Consider the following 15,196-nt stretch of genomic DNA (forward strand, 5'->3'; position numbering starts at 1 on the left):
GAGCCGAATCGGCCCCCTGACACATCTCCTCAACTTACCAGCACTCCCCCGGCCTCCTCAGCTCTGTCGGAGAGATCAGCGGCGAGGACGGAGCTGAGCGGATTTATCAGAGCGGATCGTTCAGGGAGTACATTGGGTTAAGGTGGAGGGGTTAGTATGGAGGCTGAGGTCGGGGTGATATGAAGGGATGAATTGAGAGGAGAGAGATGGGTGGTGGTGGTGGTGGTGGGTGCAGTGGGGAAAGAGCTGCCAGGGCTAAAAATAGCCTATGCCTCTGCAGAGAGAGAGAAGAGAAGGAGAGCGAGCGAGACTGTGGCAGAGCAACAGTGTTGTTGTGTCTGCCAGCAGGATTGATCTGGAGCCCAGTCCTGCTTAGACTGGTCCCTCGCTCCTAAAGAGTTTACTCTCACTACTGCGGCATTACAACTCATTATTCAGGACTGCTTCCTGTAAATAAACGCTCGGTTCCTCGCACCCGAGGGACACCGTCCAGCGGCTTTAGTCAAATAATACAACGGAAAAAAACATACCACACATTGCTGAGGAGAGAGTTTAGAGAGAGGTCCAACACTGGAGCTCCCTTGCTCCCAACACTTCGTCGTTGCACTGTTGTTTTGTACCTATCCCTTATTGCTGCTTTTTATTGCAGATAATATAATAATATACAGTGGTATATGTGATAAATCAAAGGAAAAGCCTGGATAGATGAGCGGAGAAACATACAAAATTAATGCAAATGCTTCCATACAGGGCACAAGAGGTCACTGGATGGTTTGATGAACATGGAAATTATGTGAATCATTTATGCTACAGTTTGCTCTCCTTCCAGTACAGTTCCACAGACTACTAGATTATTTGCAAAAGAGAATTGAAGCTGTTTTTGTGGCACTCAATACCTTTCTAACACATTTTATGTTGTTTTTTCCTTTTATTTGTCATCCATCTGTCATTGGTATCATATCTGTTTGCACAATACTTTTTTACTTTACTTTTATCTTACACACAATCCTTTGTATAAATTGCGTTAGTACAATTATTGGTAGCACATAATGCCTCCTTGTGCAACTGTCTTTAATTACATTACCACATTTTATACCAAGTCCCCTATTTACCTTATTTAATCAGTATATATATAAACATTTAAGACATGAATTATAACATATATTAGTGCAGTAGTTGTAAGAAGGACATTTTAAGTGTGTATTAATGTACAGCAATTATAACTTCTTCTATGAAGACGTATCTTATATTATTGCTACTGTTTTACTATATTTTTAATTCATTATCTGTTTATAAATCAGCCTCAACGTAACGTAACACAGGAGGAGTTATAGTTGTCGACAAATATAGTGGTGCAGGGGTGACTTATTTTTGTAGGCCAACCAGGAACTTAGCATCGCCCAAAAAACAATGGGATTTTTCTATTATGTTTTGGATTATTGCAGAAAATAAACTCGGTGACAAACACAAGTTTATGATACTTACAAGTTTTGTTTTAGATAATCTTCACAAATGAACACCACTTTTATGATTTATGAAGGGTGAATGCAGTCGCCAGAAGTAAAAAAAAAGCTAACATTAGGCTATAAATGAACTACACCACGGTTGTGTGAGCGCGAGTATAAACAGCGAGGCTGTAAAGACGGACTAGTGTTCGCCGTGATGACATTTAGTAGTTTCATTTAGCCACTTGTTAGCAGCCGCCTTTTTGAATACACATAAAGGCTTAAAAATTCACTTATTGATGCCATATTGGATGCAGCTACTTATGAACAGGTGTGCTGTGTGTGGTCACTGTGACCCCGGCTCCACTGCCTGCATGGCTACACATCCGATCAAGGTGCATCGGAGCCGGGCGGGGAGAGGCAGGCATCAACCCCCCTCAGGCCTAAGATGAAGGGACAGCCGCACTGCAGCTCCCTCCCTCGGACCAGCAGGTAGGGGGTGGGAGGGGTGCAGCCCAGCCACCCCAAGACTACAGCTTCAGAGTGTAAGCAACCATGAATAAAAATGGACTTTGCAGGGAAGTAGGGCTCATAATTATTCGTTTTAAATCAGTTAAAGCCTTTCCTCAAATATCCCCCAAGAGGCGCTGGGTTAAAAATCCATTTGTGGGAAGTGTACCATGACAGCGAGCTCGTCTCCCTGGAGACAGAGGATATGACAGTAGGGAATGTGCATGTGTATCTGTCGGGTGAGGCTATCTAGATATGTGTGTGTGCATGTGCATCAGTATGCATGCATGTTCATGGGGCATTTGAGTGTTTGCAAATTTGAGAGTCAGTGGAGCACGCAGGCTCATGAACACACACAGTCAAACACACGGACCAGAGTAATACCATTTCTCCTTTCTTTTTTTTTTTGGATTTCAAGAGCGGATCTCTTGTGTTTTAAAGGTCAGCTGCAAGAGAATGCATTGTTCAACTTGCTGTGGCCTGTGAAATAAAACGGACAGAAAATGCTATTAGATAATACTGAACACTATGAAAATAACAACCCCAACAGTATGCAATTACAGAGTGCCTGCGTACATGTGGACTGTGTTTGTGTGTGTTATTGTTTTTTCCACTTATTAAATTAGGCTTTATTACCACATTGTCTCTGTGATGCTGATCACATTGTCATTAAAGAGTTAGTAAGTCAAATAGCCTGGAAAAAGAAGAGGGGAAAAAGAAAGAAGAGGTCTCGGAGAAGGAGGGAGAGGAGCGTGTGTCCTACTTTACCGTCACACCGTCTTGCCATTTATGCTCCTTCTGAAGCTGTTCCGCTTCCCAGGCCAGTTTCTACAAGGAAACAAGGAAACACAAAAACAGCAGTGTGAGTGTCAGAAGTCAATAGGACATTGATTTGTTTGTGTGTGTATGTGTGTTTGTGTGTATGAGCAGGTGTGAGAGAGAGACAGACAAACAGTTGGGACGATGGTGACTGTGACCTTGTTCCCAACAAAAGCTGAGAAGAGAGGAGCGCTAAACCCCAAAACACTGCTCTCCTTAAAGAACCAGTCCAAACTACAATACGGCACCACACGCCTTGATGAGAAACTGCGTGTACACGGCCACAAGGTGAACCAGCTAAACAGAAATGCTTCTAGAAGCTGCAAGTTGTATATCAAAATTGGATTTGGTTTGAAAGTTCTAATGGAGGTATCTGCATTAGTGTCTTTAAAAAACAATGAACTTATTAACACTTGAGAAACAAACTAAGGGAAATCAGGGTATCATTATAAATATAGAATAATAATTGAGGAAATGTGTGTATTTATCTGACTGACAGCTGAGCTGGCAGCAATATGAGACACAATGTAAACAAAGTTGCGCTAGTAACAAGCCAAAGCACAAACCAGTATTATCAGTGGTACTGATGTAGATCCACACCAGTTCATATCCATAATGACTAATCTTCACATGTGCAGGTTAGTTTTTAAGCAGTGTGTAATTTCTCCTGGTTTGTTTGCCAACAAGCCAGAAAGATATCTGTCCATGCTTGTAGGCAGATATTAGCTAGAAAGGTAATGTTTGCTGTCAATCAAAATGAGTGGCTTTAGCTGTTGTCAAGTGTCATAGTCGCATAATATAGTTCCAGATACATGGTTTGATTGACTATGTATAGAGGTCAACCCATAGTGGGTTTTTAAAGGCCAATATAATAATAGTTTGGAGCAGGAAAAAGTCGATTACTTGATTAATTTGACACTTTCAGATATCAACAATCTTTGACTATATTACAAACTATAAACTATAACTATAAACTAACTGATATCTAAGTCTAAGTAATAAATACCTAAATAAATATATAAATCTGGAACTGAACATCAAAACCAAAGAAGGCCCGATGAATAAATCTAACTATATGTTGCCAACTGAAACGTCTGCACACCATAACTTGTATAGAATATTTAATGTGCTCATTAAATGCATTAAACACACACTAAGGTTGACCCCAATGCTTCGAAGCTTCAACCGTTGCCATGGTATTCAACCTCCAAATCACTATTCGAATGGTTTGTTTGTAAAAAAAAATTTTTAGTATGTAATAATAATAATGTACAAATCGCCAAATAGCCCATGAAATAAAGGAATAATCCCACAACATTATTAATTATTCATAGCCAACATTAATTATTATTAGTTATTCTCAGATGGTTGTCGCTGTTTGTTGTCGGTCCCGGGCACTGAAATGGGCGTGATGGAGATTGACAGACAGAAGAACATGTCAGCCTCTAGCGCTGCGATGCTTTGAATGTCTTCGAATATTTCTCACCGAAGCTTCGAAGCCCCAAAATTGGTATTCGGAACAGCCCTAACACACACACACACACACACACATATTTATTGTTTGATTATATGCCTTAAAGTTCTCCATCTACATACTGTAGTAGGGCTGCAACCAATGATTATATTCATTGTCGATTAATCTGTCGATTATTGTTTCGATTAATCGATTAGTTGTTTGGTCTATATTATGTCAGAAAATGGTGAAAAATGTCCCAAGATGACGTCCTCAAATATCTTGTTTTGTCCAAAACTCAAAGATATTCAGTTTAGTGTCATAGAGGAGGAAAGAAACCAGAAAATATTCACATTTAAGAAGCTGGAATCAGAGAATTGTGACTTTTCTTAAAAAATTACTTTAACTAATAGTTGACAATTAATTGATGAATCGTTGCAGCTCTGGTGTCTACTTTCTTGTGATTTGTTTGCCAACAAGCCAGCAAGATATTTGTCCATGCTTGTAGGCAGACATTAGCTAGAAAGGTAATGTTTGCTGTGACTCGAAATGAGTGGCTTTAGATGCTGTCAAGTTCTTAGTAAGTGTCATAGTCGCATGCAAATACAGTTCAAGATACATGGTTTGATTGATTATATGTTGGCAAGTGAAACATCTGAACATCATGACTTGTATAGAATATTTAACGTGCACATCAAATGCATTAAATACACACATTTTCATTGCTTGATTATATGCATCAAATCTACATACTGTAGACGGCAAACACCATACTTAGTGGTTCATGCACAGACAAGGGGTGCTTTCATGACACCAACAAATATGTCCTTCTTTTGGATGCTTTTCCACCCACCCCCCCCCACCCACACCCACCCACACACCCACCCACACCCCCCACACCCCCCCACACCCACACACACACACACACACACACACCACGCGCACACACGCACACGCACACAAAGGAAAAATGACATGACATATTTTGTGTTTCTATGAAACGTAATATTCTATAGTATCAAACCCACTGATGTTGTCTTAAAGATGTGCTTTAGTAGTCTAACATCATTTACCATGATGTACCTTGGTCTTATCTCTGAAGAAGCTTAAAGTATGTAGGCTCCTCATATAGGAAATCATCCAAGTGGCAAATATGGTAAAGCCTCATCGTCTCTCTCCTTCCCTCTTGTGCCTCAGTATCTAGGTTTCCCCGAGCCTCTAGGGGGCGATCTTATTCCTGTCCCAGAATAGTGTGATCAGCCGTAAAGTCCCCGGGGGCCGGGGCCCTGAAATTACTCACCCTATTTAGACCCCTGCTACAGTATGAGCTCATTCATTTGTGGAGCCACACTGAAGGAAGCGGTCCCCTACCACAGGAGGCTTTTTATCTACCAAAAACACACAAGACATAAACTCTCATTATTGTGTAAGCTGTCCTATTTCTATTAAGAGCCCCGCCCACCTCATCTCAGCTGACCCTCCCACTCACACACAGACACAATAGTGCTCCACCTCCTCTTCACACACACACACACACCGGGCCCAGAGTATCAGTCCAGGCCCTCGTCGATGTCGTATGGGGACGTTAGTGGAGCATTTTGGTTTCAAGAGATGTGATATCACTAACCTAATTTGTGAAAATCTGGATGTGTCTTTATGCTTTTGCATTGTGCTTTTAATCACCTGAACAAGCCTTAAATAACAACGATAACATTTCATTCATTTTCCTAATGAGACAATAGGCGACTGGAACAATGAAGCGAGGATCTAATTAGCCCATTGAAATGATCACCAAAGAGCCTTATTAGGAAAGACAGCGATTGTGTGGCTTCTTCGTAAGAGAGGGTCAGTCTTCCTAAAGGGCAGCGCCACGGTGGTAATCTCTTGGTGAAACTATCAACACTACATTTTTCAATTAGGGATAAACACTGAGCAGCTGAACAATAATCTCACTGCATTTTACAGCTCTGAGATTAGCCTGAAAATGAAAGCCATGTGATTTCACTCTCTGTCACAACAGCTGGAATATGTAATATGTTTTTTTTATTAATATGCAAAGTTCGTTTTGAGGACATAAAAAATAAGTTGTTGCACCCTTTTTTTTTTTCTCCATCAACCCCCTGTCATGATCTTTGATCTAGCTCCCCTTTCATCCCCTCGGCTCAGTCTTTTTCTCAGCATTTAATCTGTCAGTAAGAATCTCTACTTTGTCCCTTTAGAAAATCCATTTCTCTCCCCGAGTAGCCCACACATCTTTTTTTCCAGGTCTGTTTCTCCAGCTGCCTCTCCCTCGGTATATTTCCTCCCTCTCCCTCTGTTAGGCCACCATTTCTCCAGGACCCTATCTCTTCCCTAGCAGCTTAATGCAGTCCCCCTGCTCCAAAAAAGCCATGTGTCTTCATGTGTCTTTCCTTCCTCTGTGTTGGCCCAGATGGATGGGCAACACAAACAGCCAATGAATCAGAGTGAGAGATGTGGGAAGGAGGGGGGCAGGGATATATCATCTATGCTGGTGGCTGGAGCCCAAGCAGCTTAGAGCACTGGATGAGCATAGTGAGATCAGCACAGTACAGCACAGATAAGCTCGGTACAGGCCCACACAACACAGCAAATAACACTACAGCACGCAGGCCACAAAGACACCAGACGAGCTGACGACGTGAACGCGGCCCTCTAATGTTATTGCCATTGTAACCTTGACACGAAATGCATCACATGTTGGGCCATTTGTCAGCGAGCCTTCAGGCAAGGTCAGGAACCATAAACACAACTCTGTAATGGATAGTGGCATGTGAAGTGCCTCCACAAGGTCTACAGCCTTAAACAACACACAATGGAGTCTATGTGTGTATGCAAACGGCGTACATAATGGTGCAGGTGATAAGTGTAATTGTACGAACAGGCCAACAGCAGGCTGTGCAGCTTGGTGATGTCTCCGCTGTCCAAGAACCCTGACGGTGAAAAGGCGTGCTCCCTGACTGTGAACTCACAGTGCAAGAAGACAGCAGGGGGAGAAAAAAAAAATAACAAAAAGCTCAGCATGAGGCGATTAGGATCTTTAATATTCATAACTGTTCGGTTTGCTCTGTTCCAGAGGGGAGCAGTTTAATCACTCGAAGTCATGTTATTTCTGGGAGAATGACAGCACACCGGGGACGGACAGCGTCATGCTGTGGTGGTGAGTGCCAACTCGACACCGGGCCGCCTGATTGCTGCAGCCAGTTAGGCCCTTCCACCGAGCATTAACTTAAAGGGCACTCGACGCACCACGCTGTTGTCTGTGTGATCTGGAGGGACACTCCAACGCAGCCCCACAATGTGTGTGTTTGAGTGAGAGGGCACTCGAGAAAACGCGACACGGTCTGTACATGTGATTGCAGACCCTGAATCGAGGTACTCAACATGTTCCAAATGACCCCCTCAGCTCGGTTTCTGGGAACGCTTAAGTCACCTTGGGGACCAAAAGACTGTGAAATGACTCTGCTGAGGTCACTTAACCTTCTCACAGAGAGACTAACGCGGCGAGGGAAGACCCTCAGTAAATTTTTACAATGATTGGCTGCTGTGGACGGTGACAATCATAATGGTAAGCCACTAAGCTCTGTGAAAAAAGACGTCTAAATATAGAACAGCTTTCTTAAGGGTCCTTCCCACATTGTTGAATTAAATATTCAGACGCAGCATCACTAGAAGCTACATCTACTGACACATGGAGGATCAGGAAGAAGCATCAGTAATGGCATGTTTACCTAGTAGGGCTGGGACGATTCACTTATCCATCCATCCATTATCTATAACCGCTTATCACATTTGTGGGTCGCGGGGGGGCTGGAGCCGATCCCAGCTGACATTGGGTGAAGGCGGGGTACACACTGGACAGGTCGCCAGACTATCACAAGGCAACCAGCTCACATTCACATTTAGAGTCCGATTCACCTATCTCCAAATTCAATACTATCAAGTATTGCGATTTGATATTACGATTTATTGAGATTTTTGCGAACTTTTTTAACACTAGACAAAAATATCTAAATTGATATATTAAAATGTTTGATTTCCAGCATGTATGTAGTCAGAGATGTCCTGAAGTCAAATATATCAGTCATTGTAAGGCATTAATTATTACATTTTTTCCAGCAACCCAAAAATCAAAGAATGAAGACATTTCCCTCACAAATTATTACTATTTTCTTTTTAATTTATAAGGGACATGTGATATTTTATACTTCTGGTTAATATAATCCAATCAATCTTATTTCCATATATGTATTTTGTATAAAGTTAAATTTGCAAACACCTTATTTTGAAAAACGGACGTAGTCACACGTGTGTACTCCCGCTAACTTCGCCAAGTCCGTCTCTAGTTCTCCCGTCAGCTCCGTTCTCTTTATACATCCATGATCAGCGCCATCGGGGTCGTCTGAATGCATTTAACATAAATGTCAGTATATGGGTGCTCTACTGTTGTAGCGTCGGCTGATTTGACCACGGAGATGAGAGTGACGGCCGGCTTGATTGCACGTTACCGCAATACGATAACATTTCCTGTCTGTGACAGAGTTAGTATGCAGCTTTAGCCATGTGTCTAGCTCTGATTTTCCTGTAATGTGTGAAACCCAAAGTGTTTCCATGCTTTACTGTGTAGTGTAGTGTTTACCACTTTGGATTTAACATGTGAGGGTGCAGGTCGGATCCACGCAGACCGTTTCTGCAGCCGGCTACTGATTGTTTTGGTTGACAGATACGGAACGGATATGACGTCACATTACTCAACCTACAACAACAAAAGCGGTAACTTCCTTTCACCTCTGCATAGACTCAAATGAAGCAAATATATCGATTCTGGCATTAAAAAATCAATTTTAAAATCGTAAAAAAAAAAAAATTGCGATACATAGGTGAATTGATTTTCTTTTCCCACCCCTATTACCTAGAGACAGTGTAAAGCACGTACATCTGTGGGCAGTATTACTTTCATGGTGTATGATGAAGACATATTGAGGTCATACTCATCACAGACATTGCATTAACAGTTGAGTGAAAACTGCTGTTTCTCACGGGTGCTGACAAATTACATCAACATGCCACCACCGTGTCACTGCCTTAAGAGCTGCTCAGTGTGCTGTAGTAGTGCAGAGAGGTGCAGTGTCATGCAGCAGTTGGTCCATTAGGGGGCAGCACACTGAGCGTACCAGTGAGCCACACCACCAGCAGCAGCAGCAGCAGCAGCAGCAGCCAGTGGAGCCTGTCAGAGTGAGAGCAGTCTGCTTTAAGCTCTTCATTCTGTCTTCTCCACTCGGCCGGGATTAAGGCCAATCATAGAAATCACTGAGTCAGAACCGTCCCACAATAACAGATGGAGGGACTTTCCACTCCAGAATTTTAAAACATCACAGACAAACTCACTTTCACTTCGCCTCGCACCCTCGCTGCTGCAACCGCCGTTCCCCCCACCACCACCACCGCCGCCGCCGCCACCTTTCATTCTCTCGCCATCCTTTTATCTCTCCTCTTCGCTCTGCTGTTTTATCCTGCCATCATATGCTGTACTCCATTTCTCTCCATCTGTCTCAGTTTACTGCCCTCAAACTTTCTCCCTCCTCCAACGCCATATTAATCCCGACAACACAGTCACAAACCAACTTCAGGACTGTTTAATTGACTTCACACGGCACAGTACTTGTCAGTGACGCCGGGGAGGAAACGGGAAGAAGCTTGTAAACCTATGACATGTTTTTTTTTTTATTGCTCGCATTATTACACATTCTTCTCGGCGGCGACGATGACAGAGCTTCCCATTTCAAGTTCCAGTAACAGGCTACTGCGATAATAAGAATAGGCTATGCTCTTCAGAGTGGCCAAACAATGTTAAAGTCCGTAATGAGGAGAAATAATGACCCTTAATTCCAGGTCCCTGGCTGGTTTGCGACTGGCAGCTGGGTATTGTAGTCCTTATTAGCTAACTCTGACAGAGGATCTGCATGGATGGGTGGGAGACCCTGTCTTTGTTCTGCGATCCAAAGCACCCCGTGGCAGGCCCGTTTGCAGAGGCTGTGTGTGTAGTACTATTGTAGCATGTGCTGAGATAATCCCTGCCTTTGTTTCCCCCCTCCCCGATAATCTTCCCCCTCCACAAACGGAAATGTTAACACTTTCTTTTTCGCAGCGCGTTCGCAACTCCGCTTTGCTGTTTCCACGGAGACCGGATCTGGAAGACGCGAGCTGTCACCTACCCGCGGCAGCAGCAGCAACTCACCAGCTTTTTTGAAATCAAACAGCAGCTTTCTGCGGTCCACACAGGCCCACAGAAGCACCATGTTTTCACAGTAGATTGCCAGCATTGTGCTGAAGCTTCTGTGTGTAGTTCAATGGGACAAGAAAGGCAGCTGTCTTTACTGTGGAACAATACAGCGGCTCTCCGCAGCAGCTAAACTCCCTCATTACTGTTCTTCAGAGCTACACAGGAAATAATCAACCTTGATCATAAGCTCTTGTGTACTTATCAGTCGACTTCTAACTTTATAAAATGGATGTAATCAAAATACAAAAACAATATTAATTCTCTTCTAATTGGGGCGCTTTTTTTTGTTTCATTTGAGATACTCCATTCAAAATAATATGCATTTCGCTCATTAAACCACAGAGCCTTTGAAGCTAAGTGGCAGACTCATCATAGCACAGAACGGGGCCAAAGACCATTGTGCTGCACATTATCATTCACTGGAGCAACTACCATCGTAGATTCAATTAAACCTCCTATGGGACGAATGCTACAAACAGCTTCACCACATCATTTACTCACAGGCACACATGTACACGCAGGTCACGACGCATATATCCAGCGCAAATTTAGAAGATGTGAAAGTCGAACAAGGTCGCTGCGGGAGCATCGCAATGAGTCAACACCACGCAGGTCTGCAGCCCTGACATTCTCGCAGGTAGCAAAGTGTCTTGCGCGCAGGGGGCCAGCAGGGGGCTCAAGGTGAGCGTGCAGGCAGAGCGGTGTGTCCAGGATCAGCTCAGTGACATGTGGGTGTCTGGCTGGTTGGGCTCACTGTCCATTGTTTGACAGATAGTCACAGACATGCCCAAACTGCTGCCCGGCCTTTCCTGCTGTTACTGGCATCAGTCGGACAACAGAGGCACAGTGAGAGAGGGAGGGAGCCTAAAGGCGGCGTTTACACAAACAAATAAGATTCAGACGTCTTGTTTCTCTAGCGGCCCATAAGGCATCGACCTTGCAGGTGACTGAGAAGGAGAAAATTGCATACCCATTGTCTGGAACAAGCAATAGCTAAAAATAAATAAGTAAAAAAAGCCAAGTGACATTCCACTAGAAAGAGAGAGAGCACATGAGTGCTCTTATAGTTGGTACATCTGTTAACAGGTCTGTGCGATTGCCTGGATGACCTGCTTGTTTTGTCCGTCTCCTCAGCCGGCTGAGTGGGGAGGAGCAGAGCGAAGCAGCATCAAGATGCAGCACAAATGTCTCCTTGATCAGAGGTGAGAGCGATGTACTGTATACACACACACACACTGCGACACAAACACAACAGAACCAGACTGCGTACACTCATCCACAACAAGCTGCTATCTGTGTCACGTCTTGACAAAAACTCTAGTTATGCCAAAACACACACATTATGTGAAAACACACACACACAACATACGGCATGAAACTCCTCAGCATCTCGTTTGGAAGACGAGTGTGATTGTCCCGGCATATGCGTGTGTGTTTAATGCACATAAGACACACTCTCAATCACCATTGGTCACATATTACACCCACACAAACTTCATTGCGCACACTGTACACTCGCAATCAGCCCTCACTAATCAACATGCAATCAATTATACACACATTTTGTATTCTCTGTGCCCTTTTCTTTTGGCAGGCTCAAACTGGCTGCTGAGCTTGGATGCAAATACAGTCGGAAAGGGTCAGATGTGAGTTGTTGAGACAAATTAAAGAGGGGTAGGGGGAATCCCTTTTTGGACTTTCACCGAATATTACCGTAATGTGTGATCAGTGATTTTGTAAGGACAGCTGTCACTGTTTTTCTGTTATATGCAGTGGGCAACCTTAGGGTCTGAAAAGTGAAGCCAATGCTGAAGTGCCTTACACTTGCATTCTCTCTAATAGCCAGCAGGGGGCGACTCCTCTGGTTGCAAAAAGAAGTCTGATTGTATAGAAGTCTATGAGAAAATGAGCCTACTTCTCACTTGATTTATTACCTCAGTAAACATTGTAAAAATGAGTTTATGGTCTCAATGGCTAGTTTCAAGTCTTCTTCAATACAGCATGATGTTCATTTAGTAAATTATGGTCCCATTCAGAGTCAAATAGACCATAAAGCAGGGTATGCTTTAGGGCGGGGCTACCTTGTGATTGACACGTTGCTACCACGGCGTTGTCCGGTCTGGGAGTTATCCGTCTTACAACTTTAACCCTTTCACAGTGTGTTTTCAGTTCATCAAAGTTAATTGTAACATTTTGGTCGCCTAAAAATTTCGTATTCAGCGTTCCGTTGTTCTTAGCTCCACCCTCTCGTGTCACTTCTGGTTGCAAAAACCAAGATGGTGACAGCCAAAATGCCGAACTCGAGACTTCAAAACAACAGTCCACAAACCAATCCATGACGTCACAGTGACTATGTCCACTTCTTTCACATGTATACAGTCTATGGTTTATATCAATACACTACAATATATATATTAATACATACTGTACATACAACATTGGAGTTGACAAATATGCTTGCTTTATACAAATATATGTATATATTTATTATTAAAATCAATTAACACAAAAAAATGACAGATATTGTCCAGAAACCCTCACAGGTACTGCATTTAGCATAAGAAAATATTCTCAAATCATAACATGGCAAACTGCAGCCCAACAGGCAACAACAGCTGTCAGTGTATCAGTGTGTTGACTTGACTATGACTTGCCCCAAACTGCATGTGATTATCATAAAGTGGGCATGTCTGTAAAGGGGAGACTCGTGGGTACCCATAGAACCCATTTTCATTCACATATCTTGAGGTCAGAGGTCAAGGGACCCCTTTAAAAATGGCCATGACAGTTTTTCCTCACCAAAATTTAGCGTAAGTTTTGAGTGTTATTTAGTCTCCTTCGTGACAAGCTAGTATGACATGATTGGTATCATGGATTCCTTAGATTTTTCTAGTTTCATATGATGCCAGTATCTGCACTCTAGATCTAAAACTGAGCCCGCTACAACCTCTGAAAGATAGATTGCATGAATGTGTTAAAGAAATTAGTGGCGTTAAAACGAATTTGTGTTAACGCGCCATTATCGCGTTAGCTTTGACAGCCCTAATATATATATATATATATATATATATATATATATACGTCTAAACTAATATAAGCAGAAGATTCTCCTCACGAGTCTTGAATATATCAGAGCTCAGAGGATTTAATGACGGCTTGTTTAGTGTGTTATGTTATATATACTGTATATATCTTATGGTGCATGTTTGTACACAGGTGCATCATCCTCTTACCTCCAGGGCTTTCCTCTTACTGTTGAGCAGCTTGGAGATGTCCCGTGCCACTCTCTCCACCAAGTCCTTGGGGTTGTTTCTCTTGATTTCAAACTGGCTCTTCTTCTCATTATAAATCTGCAGATGGAGAACACAGGGAATCAGAGGTCAGATTACCGGAGCCATTAGTTTAATTAAGAAGACCACAGAGGAGCGGTTTGATTATTCTCAAGGTAGCACACAAGATGGTAAACATTTACTGTAGAGCAGGCAGTATGCAGCCTGGCGTTATACCCATAAGCCTCAGCACTGTAGCATTGAACACAGAACAGAGCCCTAATGGCAAAGCACTTAGCTAGCCAGCTGCAGTCTGGCAGTCAGGATCAAATTAAATAAATGCAAACTCCAGCAGATCCTCACTGCTGGGTGAACATCTTGTATCTCCACAATGTTAAGTCCTTTGGAACTAACACAAGCAGTCTTATTTACAGCTCGGCAACAACACATTTTGTGACTTAATCCAACAGGTCACTGAAGGCTACCCTAAACCAAACAGGCCGGAGAATTATTGCAACCTATGAATGCCCATAATCCCCTAGTTAAAGTGCAAGTAGGAATTACAACACTTTCACTCAGAAACAGCAATATATCAAGCGCTCTTACTGGGGCGTTACCTGAATGAAATCAGGTAAGACCCAAACAGACGCAGACTTGGCAAACCACAAAAAAAAAAAAAAAAAAGTAAGAGAAATGGGTTTGGGATGCCACAAGGGACCGGGATGTTTGGAAAGTAGCATCCAGAGGCAGAACGACAGATGCTTGGACCGCTGACAGAGGAAGGTACTCGGGAAATTAGTCTTGGAAGAATTGTAAAGGCTGAGTCAGCGGCCGGGGCTCTATAGGATCTGTAGTCTACAACAGAGCACCACCCGAGGGATTACCACTTATCCCGCTGCCCTAAGACACCGCAAGACCCACTTTCACACCATAAAACCATTTTGTATAGTCCTTCTGAAGAAAACTGAGGAAAAGCCTGTTGTTGTTGAATATTTTAAAGCAATTAGGGTCTTTTTAAATCTTAAACGCGGGGCTTAAATTGCTGCATTTACTCAGGTTGTGTGTCTAGTTAACTGCCCTTAGTGTTAGGTACTATAAATACACTTCTTCAATCATTTACTCAAGCAATTACACACACTTTAAACTCTTCATACATGATTATATGACGCAATGTACTTCACAGAGAATAACTACAATTGAAAATCAGTGAAATCAAGAACAAAAAGGTATATGTTAAGCTTTAGTTTAAGTCTGAGTAGCAAAAGCAAGTGTGAAGACACAGCAGCTAAAGGAAGCATCAACTAAAAACCTGATACTTAACATTGAGAGGTGAGGCGCAACACAGAAAATGTGACTGACAGGCAGCTGGTTTAGCCTACATACTAGTGCTGCAGGTATT

At 42.8% G+C, this 15,196-nt stretch overlaps 1 protein-coding gene across 1 annotated transcript in view; it reads right to left on the reverse strand.

Annotated features, from left to right (window-relative positions):
• Positions 1 to 15,196, reverse strand: part of LOC119475078 (voltage-dependent calcium channel subunit alpha-2/delta-2-like) — a 101,705-nt gene that overhangs the window by 65,804 nt on the left and 20,705 nt on the right. Inside the window, exons 3-4 of the mRNA XM_037747578.1 lie at positions 13,762 to 13,878; positions 2,724 to 2,783 (exon numbers count right to left, since the gene is read on the reverse strand). Coding sequence (XP_037603506.1) covers positions 2,724 to 2,783; positions 13,762 to 13,878 — 177 coding nt within the window. The remainder of the gene's footprint in view (positions 1 to 2,723; positions 2,784 to 13,761; positions 13,879 to 15,196) is intronic.

Source organism: Sebastes umbrosus, chromosome 1, assembly GCF_015220745.1.
Source record: "Sebastes umbrosus isolate fSebUmb1 chromosome 1, fSebUmb1.pri, whole genome shotgun sequence".
Taxonomy (NCBI): Eukaryota; Metazoa; Chordata; class Actinopteri; order Perciformes; family Sebastidae; genus Sebastes; species Sebastes umbrosus.